Source organism: Scylla paramamosain, chromosome 42 (genome assembly GCF_035594125.1).
Source record: "Scylla paramamosain isolate STU-SP2022 chromosome 42, ASM3559412v1, whole genome shotgun sequence".
Lineage (NCBI taxonomy): Eukaryota > Metazoa > Arthropoda > Malacostraca > Decapoda > Portunidae > Scylla > Scylla paramamosain.
This window is the reverse complement of record NC_087192.1, coordinates 9020001-9040000: the sequence shown is the minus strand read 5'-3', so window position 1 is coordinate 9040000 and position 20000 is coordinate 9020001. Positions and strand designations below refer to the sequence as shown.

The following is a 20000-nucleotide window of genomic DNA, read 5'->3' as shown; positions in this document are numbered from 1 at the left end:
TCAGACTGTTAGCGTTGCAGTGGACACGACCCGGGCGGTGAACGATGCGGTAGTTGTACTGCTCGAGGCGCCCTAACCATCTCGCAAGCTGACCCTCCGGCACCTTCAGAGTCTTCAACCACTGTAGGGCAGCGTGGTCGGTCCGGATGGTGAACCCACTCTATGACACCACTTGTTGCGCCCGCCCCTTACTCCGAGCGGGCGTGTAATCCACACGGGCACGCGTCGAGAAACTAGAGCAGCGGGGCCTCAAATAAGTCACTCTGAACGCTGGGACAAGGCGCGCGCACACACACACACACACACACCAGGCCAGGGCACAAGGGAAAACACGGGCACTATTTCCTAAGTTTATTAACAAATCCTCCGCAAGTACACTGTTTTACAAGTTCACAGGGGCACCATAAGTCTCCCAGGGCACGACAGGCACAAAACAGGCAGGGAAACATTTCCAAAGCAGGCAGGCACACGATGGCTTCCTCTCGGGCCATGCGTCTCCGCTCTCTCTGCCTTCCCGCCTCTCCCAGTGCTACCACCCGCACCCATACCCCTGGTATCACAGTATGCAACCTATGTGATCTTACTGTAAAATGCTGGGAACCTTAAATTCAATTGTCCTAAGCTTGTGAATGCCATGGCTTCTAAGTCCCCCCAGAAGTCAGTGGCGTTGATTTTGTCTCAGGGTCGGTGGTGACACGCACACACGCGCTTGCCAGACTCACTGCTAGCTGCAGGCTACAAAGTCATCTCAATAATCTTGCTTGCTTCACCTCCCCAAAGGAGCTATTAAAAATCTAACTGTATTATGTTGTTCTGTACTTTATATTCTTTCAAATGTTGGCACTCTCAATATGATGTTCAAACGGGGAAGGGGGGGAAATAAAAAAATAAATAAATCAGGTAGCCTATTCAACTGGGCTAGGACGACCGCGGACACGTTATCGGCTCTCTCTCTCTCTCTCTCTCTCTCTCTCTCTCTCTCTCTCTCTCTCTCTCTCTCTCTTCGGTACTTACGCTCCACGTATCAGTAGCATGTTTTATTAATGCATTTGTGTATGAGTTTTTCCTGTCTGTTTGTGGGGTGCGTTGAGCAGCTACACGCTGCACTCTATACTTCTTTGATGTATGATTACTGTATGGGATGGACTATTCTACACCCCATGTTTCCGTTCCTCCCTGAAAGAAAAGTGGTATGGATGCAACTATAAGTAAAAGCTATAATCCAATGTCTGGTATCGTGACGAGCAGCCCTAATTTTTGATGCAGTAATGGCAACTACAAAAACTGTCAGCAGTGTAGTTCAGGCTGAAAGGATGTTTTCAACGATATTTAGGCCTAAGTAAGAATGGTAACATAAGGCAGAGTAGACATAGAACTAGACAGAGAGAAGGAAGATGATACAGAAGATTTTTTGGAGATGGTTTAGAAAACACGGACAGCCGACAAACATAAGTAGACTATTGTTGGTTTGCCTTTGTCTTGTAGTGGATTTTTTTTTTTTTTTCTTAAATCGCTCTTGTTTAAGTTAATACAAGTAATGTTACCCTTGTTGTCATGAGAAGTGACCTTCATCGTGTGTGGGTAGGGTGGAGGTTGCCACGGCCCAGAGACGTAATGGACGACCGTACGGTAGATAAGATCTTCTCTGGCAGCCTGGAGACCCTGCCGCCAGTCAGCTCCAAGGTGTGCCGCATCTTTACTTCATCCACATTCACAGGTAAGCTACGCCTCCTCTTCCTCTTCCTCCTCCTTTTCGGTATCTAATTGCCCTAAGGGCCTAGTCACACCATGGTTATCTGACTGGTTCCCGATGACCTACGAGTAGTCTGATGCCTTCACTCCATGAATCCCTCGTAGGTCCGCTCGCCGACTTGTGGGGGTCGGGTAGTAGTCTGATGCAGTCTGAAGTTATAGGTGGTGGCTCCCAACTAGTTGTGAACGGTTTGCAATTTCGGAACAGTTGGTGTGTGATCCGGGTCTGACCTGTCTACGAGTGGTCCGCTAGAAGTCTGGGACCAGTCCCCACTCGGGGACTGGTCCTGGGTAATTCTGAATTATTATTATTATTATTATTATTATTATTATTATTATTGTTATTGTTATTACTGTTAATATTGTTATTCATTATTATTATTATTATTATTATTATTATTATTATTATTATTATTATTATTATTATTATTACTATTAATATTGTTATTCATTATTATTATTATTATTATTATTATTATTATTATTATTATTATTATTATTATTATTATTATTATTATTATTATTATTATTACATTGACCACAACAGGATATATTATTATCATTATGACAGGGAGTAATGACAATGTTGGTCCATCACAGAATCGCAACATATAATAAAATCAATAAAAACATTGTATGTTAAAATGGTATCAGTAATAATAATGAGTTATTGACATTATAAAAGATAAATAAAAATTTTTTGGCAATAGGATATTAAAAATACTAAAAGCTCGAAACAATCAAAGAAAATAAACAGGAGTTGCATAGAATTAACCATTGAAATAACTAAAGGGTATCCAAGTGTTTGTAGACTTCTGCTGGAACCTCCCAAATAATTTTACATACAAGTCGTGGTCAACAAGTCTGGGAAACCCTACCCTCTTGACCAGTCTGTCAGCTCGCCAACCAATTAAAGAGCGATCTTTGTTGCACTCTTATATCTGATGTTTGCGCAGAGCACTCGGGGACTGGTCTGTAACCGGTCTTATCCGATTAATTACTTCAGACCAGTTGCCAAGCGGTCGGAGACCATATAACAGAGAGCGAGCCCTCATTCAGTTTTTCCTTCATCGAGAACACATCAGAACACAACTCCACAGAAACAGTGGCAAAGAAAACCTGGAAGCGCCCAACGAAGAGAGACCATAACGATAGTTCACCAAATACTTTTTTTTCCCACAATGCATCGCGCCATGTATCCGTGACGTCACATTTATAACAATATCATCACTAGAGAACACGCCGGTTTGGCCTTCAAGATACTCAAGCACACCACAGTCTTTTTCCACAAGAGATAGGAGGAGGCAGTAGACACCTGCCGAAACGATAATTACTCCCAGTGAGGTCAGGGTTCAGGGGGTGCTGTGAACTTATCATTAAACCCAGCTGTGACCTCACTGAACGTTTCCCTTTGTGTCTCACAACACAAGGGGGCAGTCACAGCCTGCTCTCTAAAGACAACTCTCTTCCTCCACACAAAACTATAAGCACCTAATAACACACACACCCTTCACTCAAAAATTTTAAAATCATCATGGCGACTCCTACACCAGCCTCCGAGTCCCCATCTGGGGAGGGGACCATAAATGTCCCCAGGTCGGACTGACTTTCTGTCGACGATCCTAAGTGTCTTGACACCCCCCTCAACTTTTTCTTCATTAACTTCTGCAACATTCGCGTTCTAAGATCTAATTTTCAATCTGTAGAACACCACCTCTCCTCTTCTAAACCTTATCTTCTTTTCCTCACTGAAACACAGGTGTCTGAGGCAACTGACAGTAGCCCCTTTTCTATTCCCTCCTACTTTCTCTATCGTCATTTTCGATTCAAAGCTGGATGCTGCGTTTATGTGCGCAATGACTTAACCTGCTCTCGTGCCCACGCTCTTGAATCTTCCGAGTTTTCCACCATCTGGCTATGACTACAGAGTCACTCTCAAACTAAATTTATCAGTGCTGTATACATCTCACCTAACTCCTCTGACTATAAGAAATTCTTTGACTACTTAACTTCCAAAGTGGAGCACATTCTGACCCTCTTCCCTTTGGCAGAGATCTCCATTCTTGGAGACTTCAATGTTCACCACCAGCTTTGGCTTTCCTCTCCCTTCACAGACCATCCTGGTGAACTAGCCTACAACTTTGCTATCCTCCACGATATAGAGCAATTGGTACAACACCCTACTCGTATTCCTGACCGTCTTGGAGATACGCCCAACATTCTTGAGCTTTTCCTGACCTCTAATCCTTCTGCTTATGCTGTCACCCTTTCTTCTCCGTCGGGCTCCTCCGATCACAATCTCATATCTGTATCTTGTCCTATTGCTCCAATCCCTCCTCAGGATCCCCCTAAGCGAAGGTGCCTCTGGAGTTTTGCCTCTGCTAGTTGGGGGTACCTGAGGAGGTATTTTGCTGATTTTCCTTGGAATGACTACTGCTTCCGTGTCAGGGACCCGTCTTTGTGTGCTGAGCGCATAACAGAGGTGATAGTGTCTGGCATGGAGGCGTACATTCCTCACTCTTTTTCTCGTCCTAAACCTTCTAAACCTTGGTTTAACACAGCTTGTTCTTGTGCTATACATGATAGAGAGGTGGCCCACAAAAGGTACTTAAGCCTTCCATCACCAGAATCTCATGCACTTTATATTTCTGCCTGGAACCATGCCAAGTCTGTTCTCCAACTAGCCGAAAACTGCTTCATTAACAGAAAGTGTCAAAACCTTTCAAGATCTAACTCCCCTCGTGACTTTTGGCATCTAGCCAAAAATATCTCCAATAACTTTGCTTCTTCTTCTTTCCCTCCTCTCTTTCAACCAGGTAGCACCACTGCTATCACATCTATTTCTAAAGCTGAACTCTTCGCTCAGACCTTTGCTAAAGACTCTATCTTGGACATTTCTGGGCTTGTTCCTCCTTCTCCTCCACCCTCTGACTACTTCATGCTACCTATTGAAATTCTTCGCAATGATGTTTTCCATGCCTTCGCTGGCCTAAACCCTCGGAAGGCTTATGGACCTGATGGGGTCCCTCCTATTGTTCTCCGAAACTGTGCCTCCGTGCTTGCACCTTGCCTAGTCAAACTCTTTCAGCTCTGTCTGTCAACATCTATCTTTCCTTCTTGCTGGAAGTTTGCCTACATTCAACCTGTTCCTAAAATGGGTGACCGTTCTTATCCCTCAAACTACCATCCTATTGCTTTAATTTCCTGCCTATCTAAAGTTTTTCAGTCTATCCTCAACAGGAAGATTCTTAAGCATATATCACTTCACAACCTTCTATCTGATCGCCAGTATGGGTTCCGTCAAGGCCGCTCTACTGGTGATCTTCTGGCTTTCCTTACTGAGTCTTGGTCATTCTCTTTTAGAGATTTTGGTGAAACTTTTGCTGTTGCCTTGGACATATCAAAAGCTTTTGATAGAGTCTGGTACAAATCTTTGATTTCCAAACTACCCTCCTACAGCTTCTATCCTTCTCTCTGTAACTTCATCTCAAGTTTCCTTTCTGACTGTTCTATTGCTGCTGTGGTAGACGGTCACTGCTCTTCTCCTAAATTTATTAACAGTGGTGTTCCTCAGGGTTCTATCCTGTTACCCACTCTCTTCTTATTATTCATTAATGGCCTTCTAAACCAGACTTCTTGTCCTATCCACTCCTATGCTGATGATACCACCCTGCACGTTTCCACGTCTTTTCATAGACGTCCAACCCTTCAGGAGGTAAACTTTTCACGCAGGGAAGCCGCAGAACGCTTGACTTCTGATCTTTCTAAAATTTCTGATTGGGGCAGAGCAAACTTGGTATTGTTCAATGCCTCAAAAACTCAGTTCCTCCATCTATCAACTCGACATAACCTTCCAGACAACTATCCCCTCTTCTTCAATGACACTCAACTGTCCCCCTCTCCTACATTGAACATGCTCGGTCTGTCCTTTACTTATAATCTGAACTGGAAACTTCACATCTCATCTCTAGCTAAAACAGCTTCTATGAAGTTAGGTGTTCTGAGACGTCTCCGCCAGTTTTTCTCACCCCCAGCTGCTAATTCTGTACAAAGGCCTTATCCGTCCATTTATGGGGTATGCTTCACATGTCTGGGGGTTCCACTCATACTGCTCTTCTAGACAGGGTGGAATCAAAAGCTTTTCGTCTCGATCAAGTCCTCTCGTCTAACTGACTGTCTTCAGCCTCTCTCTCACCGCCACCAAGTTGCATCTCTAGCTATCTTCTACTGCTATTTTCATGCTAACTGATCTTCTGATCTTGCTAACTGCATGCCTCCCCTCCTCCCGCGGCCTCGCTGCACAAGACTTTTTTCTTTCTTTCATCCCTATTCTGTCCACCTCTCTAATGCAAGAGTTAACCAGTATTCTCAATCATTCATCCCTTTCTCTGGTAAACTCTGGAACTCCCTGCCTGTTTCTGTATTTCCACCTTCCTATGACTTGAATTCCTTCAAGAGGGAGGTTTCAAGACACTTATTCAACAATTTTTGACTACTGCTTTGACCCTTTTATGGGACTGGCATTTCAGTGAGCATTTTTTTTATTGTTTTTTTGTTGACCTTGGCCAGTGTCCTTCCTACATAAAAAAAAATAAATAAAAAAAACAAGACTAGACAACTCACCAGAATCTAACAAATTCACTTACCTGCTGCCAGCACCTTTTGGGCACTAGAGGTTGTAGCGCCACAGCCTGCACGGCACCATCAAATCCCCAACAAGAACAAGTACTGGAGACCCCGGGCGGCCTCATTGCCATCACACAGGCGGACACTCCAGAACACCTACTGCTACACTACCCTCGCCACCACTCCCACATCAATACATTTCATGCTGACAAAATAAAAACAGTCGTGTGAACAGAGAAATTAAAAACCTTGGGAAATAATTTCTCCACAAAGCAAAATGCCTGCACAGTACAATACTGAATATACAGGGCTACAGTATATTCCTGTCAACCTGAAAGAGTTGTTCTTTTTCACAGAAATACAGCTCACATCTGTGTTTAAATTGTTATTATAATTATTAATGAGGACTAACGCTAAGTCTTAAGTTAAGGATAGTTATTTGGAACTAAAAAAAAAGTACGGAAAAAGTATAATGACGTGAGAAGAAAAAGTTAGGTAGACTTATGTAAGGTGTGAGGCAAAGGATGGGTGAGACGTGAAATCCATGTAATGCGTCCTAGGGAGAATGTTGAAGCTTCTCTAAGAAATTCATTAAATTATCTAATGTTTCTAGGTTTGTGACTATATAAAAAATGACAAAGATCTAGAGCCAGCGTTTACTAGCCTCTCTGGTTGTACAATATTATGTATTCTTATCTAATATTAATACCGCATCAAATTAAAACTACATGTACAGTACAACTGTGAACTCTTTAAGGGAACATAACACTTCGTATAATATGTGAATCTTACAATAAAAAAACAAGAATGGGGATTTGAACGAGTTTATTGCTGGCGAAGGTTTCCAGCCTGCGTCACCATCTTGACGTCATTGAGTGCGTGACATCATGGCTGAGTTGATGACGTTTCACTGAACTATCCTTATCTGTCTCTCATCCTTGGAAGCGCCCGTCTGGGGTTAGATCGCCCACACTTTATACTGCCGAGGGCACACAGACAAATGCCGGGATGAAGAAAACCGTTTCTCATTCCCTCACCCAAGACACACACACACAAACACACACACACACACACACACATACACACACACACACACACACACACACACACACGCACACACACACACACACACACACACACACACACACACACACACACACACACACACACACACACACACACACACACACACACACACACACTGTTGTCTTTTTGCCCACAGACATGCTGATGGAGAGGAACACCCTGATGGCAGAGGTGTACCCCCGGCTGAAGGAGTTTTGCAGGGAGAAACATGGTCTAGAATTTCAGGTGAGAGAGAGAGAGAGAGAGAGAGAGAGAGAGAGAGAGAGAGAGAGAGAGAGAGAGAGAGAGAGAGAGAATATATATATATATATATATATATATATATATATATATATATATATATATATATATATATATATATATATATATATATATATATATATATATATATATATATATATATATATATATATATATATATATATATATATATATATATATATATATATATATATATATATTCACGTAAAGCAATTAACATTTCAGGAGACCTTTTGATCTGGAATAAGTGTTTATTTTTTTTAGTTATTAATTAACTTCCTTTTTTTTTATGTAGGAAGAACACTGGCCAAGGGCAACAAAATTGAAAAAAAAAAAAAGGGAGCGCACTGAGGTGCCAGTGTAGGTTAACTTGAGGTCTTTGCACAACTCAGAATGAGTGCATGCATGAATAGCATGCTAGATATACGGTTCGATGCCTCATTTGTGCCCTGCCGTCACGGAGTGAGCATCTCCCTGCTGCTGTGAGGATGAATGGGGTAGATGGTATATTCGGCTCACGGTTTCTTGGGACGATCTGAATACTCAGATACATTATTTTCGTGTCTAATGCTATTGTTCTTATATTTTATGTGATCCTCGTTGCCTCAATTAAGTTTTCTTTAGGTTTCCAGTGGACCACACTTGGTGAGGGACGAATTCGCTTGTAAACACTAAACATGGCAAAAGTGCAGAGGTGATAGTGTTTACAAACGAATTCGTCATTTATCGAGTGTGGTTCACTGGAAACCAGAAGAAGACTTTATTGAGGAAACAAAAATCACGTAAAATGTAAGAAAATAGCATTAGACACGAAAATAATGTATATGAATATTCAAACCGTCCCAAGAAACCATGAGCCGAATATACCATCTACCGAATTCATCTTCAAAGCAGCAGAGAAATGTTCACTCCATGACAGCAGAGCGCAAATGAGGCATCGAACTGTATATCTGGCATGCTGTTCACACATGCATTGATCTCGAGTTCTGGATAGACCTCGAGTGAAACTACACCAGTTCCCGAACAGAGTCGAAAGCAGAAGTAAAAAATTATAGGATAAGTGTCCTGAAACCTCCCTCTTGAAAGAATTGAAGTTATGGGAAGTGGAAATGCAGAAGCAGGCAGGGAGTTCCAGAGTGTACCAGAGAAAGGAATGAATGATCGAAAATATTGGTTAACTCTTGCATTAAAGAGGTAGACTGAATAGGGATCAAAGATAGAAGAAAGCCTTGTGCAGAGAGGCCGCGGGAGGATGGGAGGCGTGCGGTTAGCAAAATCAGAAGCAGTTGGCATGAAAATAGCGGTAGAAGATAGCAAGAGATGGAAAATTACGGCGATGAGAAAGAGGCTGAAGACAGTCAGCTAGAGGAAAGGAGTAGATAAGACGAAAAGCTCTTGATTCCACCCTCTCTAAAAGAGCGGTATGAGTGGAATCCCCCTATACCCCTTCATACATGGACGGATAAGGCCCCTGGCCGAGACGACTCAGAACGCCTAACTTCATAGAAGTTGTTTTAGCTAGAGATGAGATGTGAAGTTTTCAGTTTAGATTATAAGTAAAGGACAGACCGAGGATGTGCAGTGTAGAAGAGGGGGACAGTTGAGTGTCACTGAAGAAGAGGGGATAGTTGTCTGGAAGGTTGTGTTGAGTTGATAGATGGAGGAATTGAGTTTTGAGACATTCCCCCATTAAGAAATTTTAGAGAGATCCGAATTCAGGCGTTCTGTGGCTTCCCTGCGTAAAATGTTTACTTCCTGAAGGGTTGGACGCCTACGAAAAGACGGAAAAGTGCAGGGTGGTATCATCAGCGTAAAATCGATAGGACAAAAGGTTTGGTTTAGAAGATCATTGATGAAGGGAGTGGGTGACAGCAGAGAACCCTGAGGAACATCATTGTTAATAGATTTAGGAGAAGAACAGGACCGTCTACCACAGCAGCAATAGAATGGTTATAAAATAAACTTGAGATGAGGTTATAGAGAGAAGAATAGAAGCCATAGGAGGGTAGTCTGGAAATCAAAGACTCTATCAAAAGCTTTTGATATGTTTAAGGCAATAGCAAATGTTTCACCAAAATCTCTGAAAAAGGATGACCAAGACTTAGTAAAGAAAGCCAGAAGATAACCAGTAGAGCAGCCTTGACGGAACCCATGCTGGCGGTCAGATTGAAGGTTGTGAAGTGATATATGTTTAGGAATCTTTCTGTTCAGGATAGATTAAAAAACTTTAGATAGGAAGGAAGTTAAAGCAATAGGACGGTAGTTAGAGGGATTAGAACGGTCGCACTTTTATAGGAACAGGCTGTATGCAGGCAAACTTCCAGCAATGTTGATAGACAAGGTGCAAAGTGCAACCATGGAGGCACAATTTCGGAGAACAATAGGATAGACCCCATGCAATCAATAAGTCTTCCGAGGGTTTAGGCCAGCGATTGCACGGAAAACAATTGTGAAGGCTTCTAATAGGTATAGTAGTCAGAGGGTGGAGGACAGGGGAAACAAGCCCTGAATCATCCAAGGTGGAGTTTTTAGCAAAGGTTTGTGCGAAGAGTTCACCTTTAGAAATACTTGAGATGGCAAAGGTGCCATCAGGTATAAATAAAGGAGGGAAAAATGAAGAAGCAAACTTACTGAAGACGTTTTTGGCCAGAAGTCACGAGGGGAGTTAGATCTTGAAAGATTTTGACACTTTCTCTTAATGAAGGAATTTTTGGCTATTTGGAGGACAGACTTGGCATGGTTCCAGGCAGAAATATAACGTGCATGAGATTCTGGTGATGGAAGGCTCAAGTACCTTTTGTGGGCCACATCTCCATCATATATAGCACGAGAACGGGCTGTGTTAAATCAATGTTTGGAAGATTTAGGTCCAGAGAAAGCCATGCCAGACACTATCACCTCTGTTATACGTTCAGCCCACAGAGACGGGTCTCTGACACTGAAGCAGTAAATCAGCATAATACCTCTTTATTTCCCTCCATTTAGTAGAGGCAAAACGGCAGAGGCATCTCCGCTTTGGGGGATCTTGAGGAGGGATTGAAGCGATAAGACAAGATACAGATACGAGATTGTGATCGGATGAGCTCAACCGGAGAAGATAGGATAACAGCATAAGCAGAAGGATTAGGGGTTAAGAAAAGGTCAAGAATGTTGAGTGTATCTCCAAGATGGTCAGAAATATCAGTTAATTAACTTTATTTATTTATTTATTTGATAATAATAATAATAATAATAATAATAATAATAATAATAATAATAATAATAATAATAATATTATTATTATTATTATTATTATTATTATTATTATTATTATTATTATTATTATCATCATTGTTATTATTATTATTATTATTGTTTTATTTCATTTTATTTATTTATTTTTACAAGTAAACCATTTGTAGTAAAACAAGATAGACAACGAAAAAGACTTCTCACACATCCACATGAAACGATATTGAGATGAGTACCATACAGTGTTACGAATGTATCCATATGAAGATTCTGTTAATGGAACAATGATGCCCTAAGAAAATAGATTGAATTTACACACACACACACACACATATGGTGCACATGGAAAAAAAAATAATAAGTAATGTAATGCACATGGAAATAAAACCCAGAATTCCGAAAAAAATAAAATCAAATCAAATCAGCAGAACTCCATCCGTGAAGCAGCCACTGAACACTGTGTGCAGCGTCTTTGACAAGGGAAGACAGTTCTTTCCTTTTTTTTTTCATCGTACTCCTACTGGACACAGGTGGTGGACATGAGATGGGGCGTGAGGGACGAGGCAACGGACGACCACATGACAACTGAACTTTGCATGAGGGAGATTGACAACTGCCAAAGACTGTCCATGGGCCCCAACTTTGTGGTGAGTTTGTCAAGGAGTGAATGGCTTCATCTCAACTGGACCATGCATTTTATTAACTCTCTCTCTCTCTCTCTCTCTCTCTCTCTCTCTCTCTCTCTCTCTCTGCTTCTTTGGTGTGATAATGGTGCGATTTGTCTTGGGTTTGTCGGGGTAGGAGGAGAAAGAGAAGGAGGATGCTGATCAGGATTAAGTGGAGGATATATATATATATATATATATATATATATATATATATATATATATATATATATATATATATATATATATATATATATATATATATATATATATATATATTATATATATATATATATATATATATATATATATATATATATATATATTATATATATATATATATATATATATATATATATATATATATATATATATATTATATATATATATATATATATATATATATATATATATATATATATATATATATATATATATATATATATATATATATATATATATATATATATATATATATATATATAATAGATTTTAGTTAAATCTACACCTGTATATCTTGAGAACAGTTCTCATTTCTTTGCCTTGTTCCTTTCCTTTTGCAGTTTTTCGGAGGGCAGAAGTATGGTTACAGACCCATCCCGTCAGTGATCTTGGGGTCGGAGTTGCTCATGCTGCGGGAGGCTCGCATCAACATGGGCGTGGACACTATCCTCATCGGACACCTGGTACAAGAAAGACTCCAATGCTGTCCCTTTCGTCTATATTTTACAGCCCATTTCTTCTATTCTCGTCAACTTTAACAACAAGGTTTGTCTATACGTGCCTGCCTCTCTCCTCTCTCTCTCCTCTCTCTCTCCTCTCTCTCTCTCTCTCTCTCTCTCTCTCTCTCTCTCTCTCTCTCTCTCTCTCTCTCTCTCTCTCTCTCTCTCTCTCTCTCTCTCTCTCTCTCTCTCAAACACACACACACACACACACACACACACACACACACACACACGAAAGGTAGTGTAATGATTAGTCCAAGGATGAATACTAGTATTTTTTTTTATAAACGAGTATGTATTTTCTCATCCCTCCCTTTCTGATTGACAGCGTGTGCCGAAGTTGCAAGCTCAGGACCAAGCGACGTGGTGGGATACGCTGGTCAAAATGCAGAAGCTCCTGAGGAAGGCGGCACAAGCATGCTACAATACACACAAGATGGACAAGGAGGCCATGCACAACTATTTCATGTCCGGTAAGAGAGAGAGAGAGAGAGAGAGAGAGAGAGAGAGAGAGAGAGAGAGAGAGAGAGAGAGAGAGAGAGTTGTTTGATAAATTTATTGCGCACAAGGCAGGCGTCAGACTATACATACGATCAAAAACAGAAGTTTACAGAAGAACAATAGGAGTAGAACAATAAGAACAATAATAACAATAACAAGAACAATAACAATAACCAACACAAGAGTAGTTAGAACAGTAACAACAGAAAATAAATAAATAAGTAAAAAAATAAATAAAAGATAATGATAATAATAATAATAATAATAATAATAATAATAATAATAATAATAATAATAATAATGATAATAATAACAACAACAATATGGAAAATCAATAAAGAAAGAAAGAAAATTATATAAAAAAATAAATATGATAAATAAGGAAATTAAACAAAGAAATAAATAAAGAAATAAAGAAAACAAGAAATAAATAAACATAACAGAATAAAATAAGAATTAATAAAAAATAAACAACAAAATAAAAGATTAGTACAACAGTGAAAAACTAGGAATGCTAAAGGCAAAGGATGACAGAAATATTTGAGGGGTGGTAAAATGAAAGACACTGATTGCTAACAGCCGCCAAACTGTGGGTGTTGGGCTAACATGAGGTCTAGATGGTCGCCTTGCAGCAGGTGTTGGCACACGGCGAGGAGAGGCTGTTCGCGCGGGAGCAGGTCTCCCACAGCAGGACAGTCCAGGCAGTAGTGGCGCAAGTGATTCGAGTTGGGAGAGTGGCACAGGGGACAGGAGGTGTAGTGAGGCTCGTCTTCCAAGCCAGCCAGCCACCTGCCACAGAGGGCGGTAGCCAAGCCGCAGCCGCGCCGACACCACATTATGCCTCCTCCACCCATAGCCCCCGACGGCGATACTTGAAGCGATGGTGACGAAAGGCATCATAGTGCTGAATAGTAACGCTGGCCGGCCCTCTGGTTGGCAGTCCTGTCGGCCGTAGAGAGTAGGGAGACTGCTCGGATCCTGGTCCTGAGGCACCGGAGGGAGGGGGCAGGGCCAGCGAGAGAGAGAGAGAGAGAGAGAGAGAGAGAGAGAGAGAGAGAGAGAGAGAGAGAGAGAGAGAGAGAGACACGATGGTAAGGAAGGACTATAAAAGGTAGTGACAGTATTCATGTGTAATTTCATCGAACATCGTGTTTTCATCTTTGCACCACCTCTTACCTTGCTCATCCCTTTTCTTTTCCTATTTTCTGCCTTCTATTTTTCTATTTTTTTCGCATTTTCCATTAGTTTTCATATAGACTAATTCTCTCTCTCTCTCTCTCTCTCTCTCTCTCTCTCTCTCTCTCTCTCTCTCTCTCTCTCTCTCTCTCTCTCTCTCTCTCTCTCTCATCATCTCCAGAGTAAATTCTAAAACTACTTGAAGAGCTTTGCTAAATGTGTTATCTCATTATTTCCTTAATATGGGTGCGTGTGTAATGGTCATGTGTATGTTAACTTAGGTGTCCTGAGCGCAAGAAAAACAGTAATGGGTCCATGATAAAGAAATGGACCTCGCAACAGCGCTTTTATAATGTATAAATTTGTTTGGCATTCTTGGCTTCTCCTCTTTATCTAGTCCCTTTTTTTTTTTTTTTCATGACAGCCACCTTCATCTGTGCAGTTGCATCAAAATTTCCATCATAGTGTAATATGGAACCACCACGCATGTCTTAAGGTTTCTCTTCCGGATACGGTATATTTTCCACAAGAAGATTTCATCCATGTTTTGCGTTTATCCCTCTCCCTTAAAAAAAAAAAAAAAAAAAAAAAAAAAAAATATATATATATATATATATATATATATATATATATATATATATATATATATATATATATATATATATATATATATATATATATATATATATATATATATATATATATATATATATATATATATATATATATATATATATACCGCTCCTGTGGTCATTGATATTATTGTGATAAGTTTGTTGAAATATTTTATGAGAGGAATTATTTTGGGTGAAATTTTTGTAGTGGAATCTATAGAACTTTACAAAATTACTTTTTGCACACACACACACACACACACACACACACACACACACACACACACACACACACACACACACACACACACACACACACACACACACACACACACACACACACACACACACACACACACACATACACACGTCAAGCTACTAGCGTGCAGAACTTACAGCATTGCTATTTCTTTGGATGAAAAAAGAAAAAAGATTTGATGTAAAAAAAAAAAAAAAAAAAAAGAATTGTCATGGACTTTTAAAATCATTTTGCGAGAGGAGAGCGAAAGCGAAGGAACAGAGTAGAAAATGTAAATATGAAAGTATGTCACTTTTACGTAATTCCCAGGATTAATATGTTTGTCGTTGTCGTTGTTGTTGTTGTTGTTGTTGTTGTTGTTGTTGTTGTTGTTGTTGTTGTTGTTGTTGTTGTTGTTGGCTGTGGTGGTGATGTTGCATGTTATGGACAGAAGAAGGGGTGGTACAAGAGAGGGGACGGGGTTAGGGAAAGAATGAGAGGGGAGCGGAAGGGGAAGGAAGAAATATGAGTATGACATGAAGTGAATATGTTGCAAAGCAGAGTGACTGAGGGAAACCTGACCCGCTTAATTAACTGTAGAGCTGGTGGTGGTAGTAGTGGTGGATGTGGTGGGTGATGGCGGCGGCAGCAGTGTTGGTGGTGATAGTGATGGTGGCAGTTGTAGTAGTGATGGTGGTAGTGACATTAGTAGTGGTGGTGATGGTGATAGTTGTGGTGGTGATGGTGGTGGTGATGGTGGCATTAGTAGTGGTGGTGGCGGCATTAGTAGTGATGGTGGCAGTAGAAATAATGATGGTAGTGGCATTCATTAGTAGTGGTGGTCTTGGTGGTGATGGTATCGGTAGTGATGATGGTAGCGTCATTAGTAGGTGGTGGTAATGGTGCCAGTAGTAGTGATGAGTATTAAACAACTGTGGTGGTGACAGTCGTAGTGACATTGGTGGTCGTAATAGCGGTGGAGGCGGTAGCAGCAGCAGCAGCAGCAGTAGCAATAGCAGCAGTAGCAACAGGAACAGAAGTAGTAGTAGTAGTAGTTAGTAGTAGTAGTGGTGGTGGTGGTGGTGGTGGTGGTGATAGTAGAGGTGGTGTTTATTATACAACGGTGATGGATTACACCCTCTTCACACGCATTGACTTATATGTAAGCAGTGGTGTCGTGACAGTCGTGGTGTCTTGCCAGTAAATAGTTCTGAGTGTCCAGGCATGTTTCCACGCTCTTCGATCATGGCAAGGTGTTGTTTCCATGAAGGCAAGGTTCACTTACGGCCCGTCTTTGGTGCCTCAAGTATTTCTGCTCCATCTCTGAGCGAGCCAGGAGTGAATCTTGTCCGTTCTTGGCGCGTCACGGAGGAATCAGAAGTGTGTTCGCCTCAGAGTCAAAAGAGTGAACGGCGACGCGGCGAGTTTTGGATTTTGTCTATGGGACAATACTACTTAATACTACTTAATACTGCTTAATACTACTGCGAAGAGGCACGCATTCATATCTAGAGAAACACCGAAGCTGCCATGTCTTTGTTATTTTCGTTTACATATTTCTCATTTTCCGCTTCCAAGTTCTCATTATTCTTAAACGCGTTCTCTCTTTTGTTATTTTTATCCTCGGAGATCTGAGCATTCCTCTCTCTCTCTCTCTCTCTCTCTCTCTCTCTCTCTCCTCTCTCTCTCTCTCTCTCTCTCTCTCTCTCTCTCTCTCTCTCTCTCTCTCTATCCTCCTTCAAAGTACGAGTTGCGAATTCTTGTGTTTCTCTTCCATGTGAGAGCAACACTGAGAAAGAGAGAGAGAGAGAGAGAGAGAGAGAGAGAGAGAGAGAGAGAGAGAGAGAGAGAGAGAGAGAGAGAGAGAGAGAGAGAGAGAGAGAGAGAGAGAGAGAGCAATGCGCATAGGAAAACTTGGCTCGTGGTGTGTCACAACTCTAACTCCGTTGGGGGAGGAGGAGGAGGAGGAAAAGGAAAGGAAGAGGAAGAAGATGCAACTTTCATGAAAAAAGCACGTGGTGGCGAAGGAAGGAGGAGGAGGGAAGGGGAGAGAAAAAGAATAAGAAGGAAGAAAAGAAAGATAATGTAGGTTAGGAAATTGAAATATCCAGATACCCTGAGAAGTGACAAGGAAAGACTCGTTAAGCTTCGATGCAGGAAAGTGACCTTACTGATCTCCTGCCCCTCGAATGCTTTGTGTTACCTTTTTCTCACTTCATTTTTTTTTTTTTTTTGGAGGGGGAGGGGGAAAAGGGGAGAGATACCAAACTAGAGAAGGCGAGTTGCAGAACGGCACTCCAGTGGGTTCCCAGAAGCATATGGTCACGATTATGTGTAATGTTCAGTCATGGAAAGAAAGGAGGAAGGAAAGAAGGAATGAAGGAAGGAAGGTAGGAAGGAAGGAAGGAAGGGAGAGGGGAAGGGAAGGAACAGAAGGGGATTAACGTGAAGGAAGAAAATGAAGGAAAAGAGAGAAGGAAAGAAGAAAGGAAATCAATGGGAAAGATATAGGAAGGAAATAAAAGAAGAGGAAGAGGAGAGAAACGGGGTTGAAGGAAGAAGAAATAGGAGGGGAGGAAAGAGGGGAAAAAAAGAAGCGCGAAAGTGAAGGGCGTCAGGACGTCTCCAACCAATAGGCACGGAATTGCTTGATCAGGTCACCATCGCAAGCCTAAGGTCCACATGGCACACTCCGCCTCCCTAAACACTGTAGTGGCCAACATAATGGAAGGATATTAGTGTTAATTTCCTCACGAAAAAATTCAGCTTGATGTGTCAAAGACAGCAGCAGCTTTCTCAGCGTAATATCCGCATGTTACAAAATAGTGATACAAGATAATGATAAACGATAATGGGGAAAACTCAAATTGATACTTATACCAATATTACTACTACTACTACTACTACTACTACTACTAAAAACAACAACTACTACTTAAAACAACAACAACAACAACTACTAACTACTACTACTACTAAACAATAACAACAACAATAACTACTACTACTACCACTTTTAAACAACAACAACTACTACTGCTACTTAACAACAACAACAACAACAACAACAACTACTACTACTACTACTCTACTACAACTACTACTACTACTACTACTACTACTACTACTACTACTACTACTACTACTACTACTACTACTACTACTACTACTACAGTAGGAGGAGGCAGTAGACACCTGCCGAAACAATAATTACTCCCAGTGAGGTCTAAAGCACTGTTCAGGGGGTGCTGTGAACTTATCATTAAACCCAGCTGTGACCTCACTGAACGTTTCCCTTTGTGTCCCACAACACAAGGGGGCAGTCACAGACCTGCCCTCTAAAGACAACTCCCTTCCTCCACACAAAAACTACAAGCACCTAATAACACACACACACCCTTCATTCAAAAATTTTAAAATCATCATGGCGACTCCTACACCAGCCTCGGAGTCCCCATCTGGGGAGGGGGACCATAAATGTCCCCAGGTCGGACTGCCTTTCTATCGACGACCCTAAGTGTCTTGACACCCCCCTCAACTTTTTCTTCATTAACTTCTGCAACATTCGCGTTCTAAGATCTAATTTTCAATCTGTTAGAGAACACCACCTCTCCTCTTCTAAACCTCATCTTCTTTTCCTCACTGAAACTCAGGTGTCTGAGGCAACTGACAGTAGTCCCTTTCCTGTTCCCTCCCTACTTTCTCTATCCTCATTTTCCGATCCAAAGCTGGATGTTGCGTTTACGAGTATGTACGCAATGACTTAAACTTGCTCTCGTGCCCACGCTCTTGAATCTTCCGAGTTTTCCACCATCTGGCTATAACTACAGAGTCACTCTCAAACTAAATTTATCTGTGCTGTATACCTCTCACCTAACTCCTCTGACTATAAGAAATTCTTTGACTACTTAACTTCCAAAGTGGAGCACAATCTGACCCTCTTCCATTTTGCAGAGATCTCCATTCTTGGAGACTTCAATGTTTCACCATCAGCTTTGGCTTTCCTCTCCCTTCACTGACCATCCTGGTAAAACTAGCCTTCAACTTTGCTATCCTCCACGACCTAGAGCAATTGGTGCAAACACCCTACTCGTATTCCTGACCGTCTTGGAGATACGCCCAACATTCGTGACCTTTTCCTGACCTCTAATCCTTCTGCTTATGCTGTCACCCTTTCTTCTCCATTGGGCTCCTCCGATCATAATCTCATATCTGTATCTTGTCCTATCGCTCCAGTCCCTCCTCAGGATCCCCCTAAGCGAAGGTGCCTCTGGCGTTTTGCCTCTGCCAGTTGGGGGGACCTGAGAAGGTATTTTGCTGATTTTCCTTGGAATGACTACTGCTTCCGTGTCAGAGACCCGTCTTTGTGTGCTGAGCGCATAACAGAGGTGATAGTGTCTGGCATGGAGGCGTATATTTCTTCACTCTTTTTTCTCGTCCTAAACCTTCTAAACCTTGGTTTAACACAGCTTGTTCTCGTGCTATACATGATAGAGAGGTGGCCCACAAAAAGGTACTTAAGCCTTCCATCACCAGAATCTCATGCACTTTTATATTTCTTCCCGGAACCATGCCAAGTCTGTTCTCCAACTAGCCAAAAACTCCTTCATTAACAGAAAGTGTCAAAACCTTTCAAGAACTAACTCCCATCGTGACTTCTGGGCATCTAGCCAAAAATGTCTCCAATAACTTTGCTTCTTCTTCTTTCCCTCCTCTATTTCAACCAGATGGCACCACTGCTATCACATCTATTTCTAAAGCTGAACTCTTCGCTCAAACCTTTGCTAAAGACTCTTCCTTGGACGATTCTGGGCTTGTTCCTCCCTTTCCCCCACCCTCTGACTACTTCATGCCACCTATTAAAATTCTTCGCAATGATGTTTTCCATGCCCTCGCTGGCCTAAACCCTCGGAAGGCTTATGGACCTGATGGGGTCCCTCCTATTGTTCTCCGAAACTGTGCCTCCGTGCTTGCACCTTGCCTAGTCAAACTCTTTCAGCTCTGTCTGTCAACATCTACCTTCCCTTTTTGCTGGAAGTTTGCCTACATTCAACGTGTTCCTAAAAAGGGTGACCGTTCTAATACCTCAAACTACCGTCCTGTTGGTTTAATTTCCTGCCTATCT

The 20000-nt window shown here is 41.4% G+C and overlaps 1 protein-coding gene across 1 annotated transcript in view; it reads left to right on the top strand.

Moving 5' to 3' along the window:
* The window catches only part of LOC135093148 (NACHT and WD repeat domain-containing protein 2-like), a 92461-nt gene that overhangs the window by 11538 nt on the left and 60923 nt on the right, over positions 1 to 20000 (top strand). Inside the window, 6 exon segments of the mRNA XM_063992059.1 lie at positions 1586 to 1717; positions 7601 to 7689; positions 11487 to 11603; positions 12185 to 12298; positions 12300 to 12389; positions 12675 to 12819. Coding sequence (XP_063848129.1) covers positions 1615 to 1717; positions 7601 to 7689; positions 11487 to 11603; positions 12185 to 12298; positions 12300 to 12389; positions 12675 to 12819 — 658 coding nt within the window. The 5' untranslated portion in view covers positions 1586 to 1614.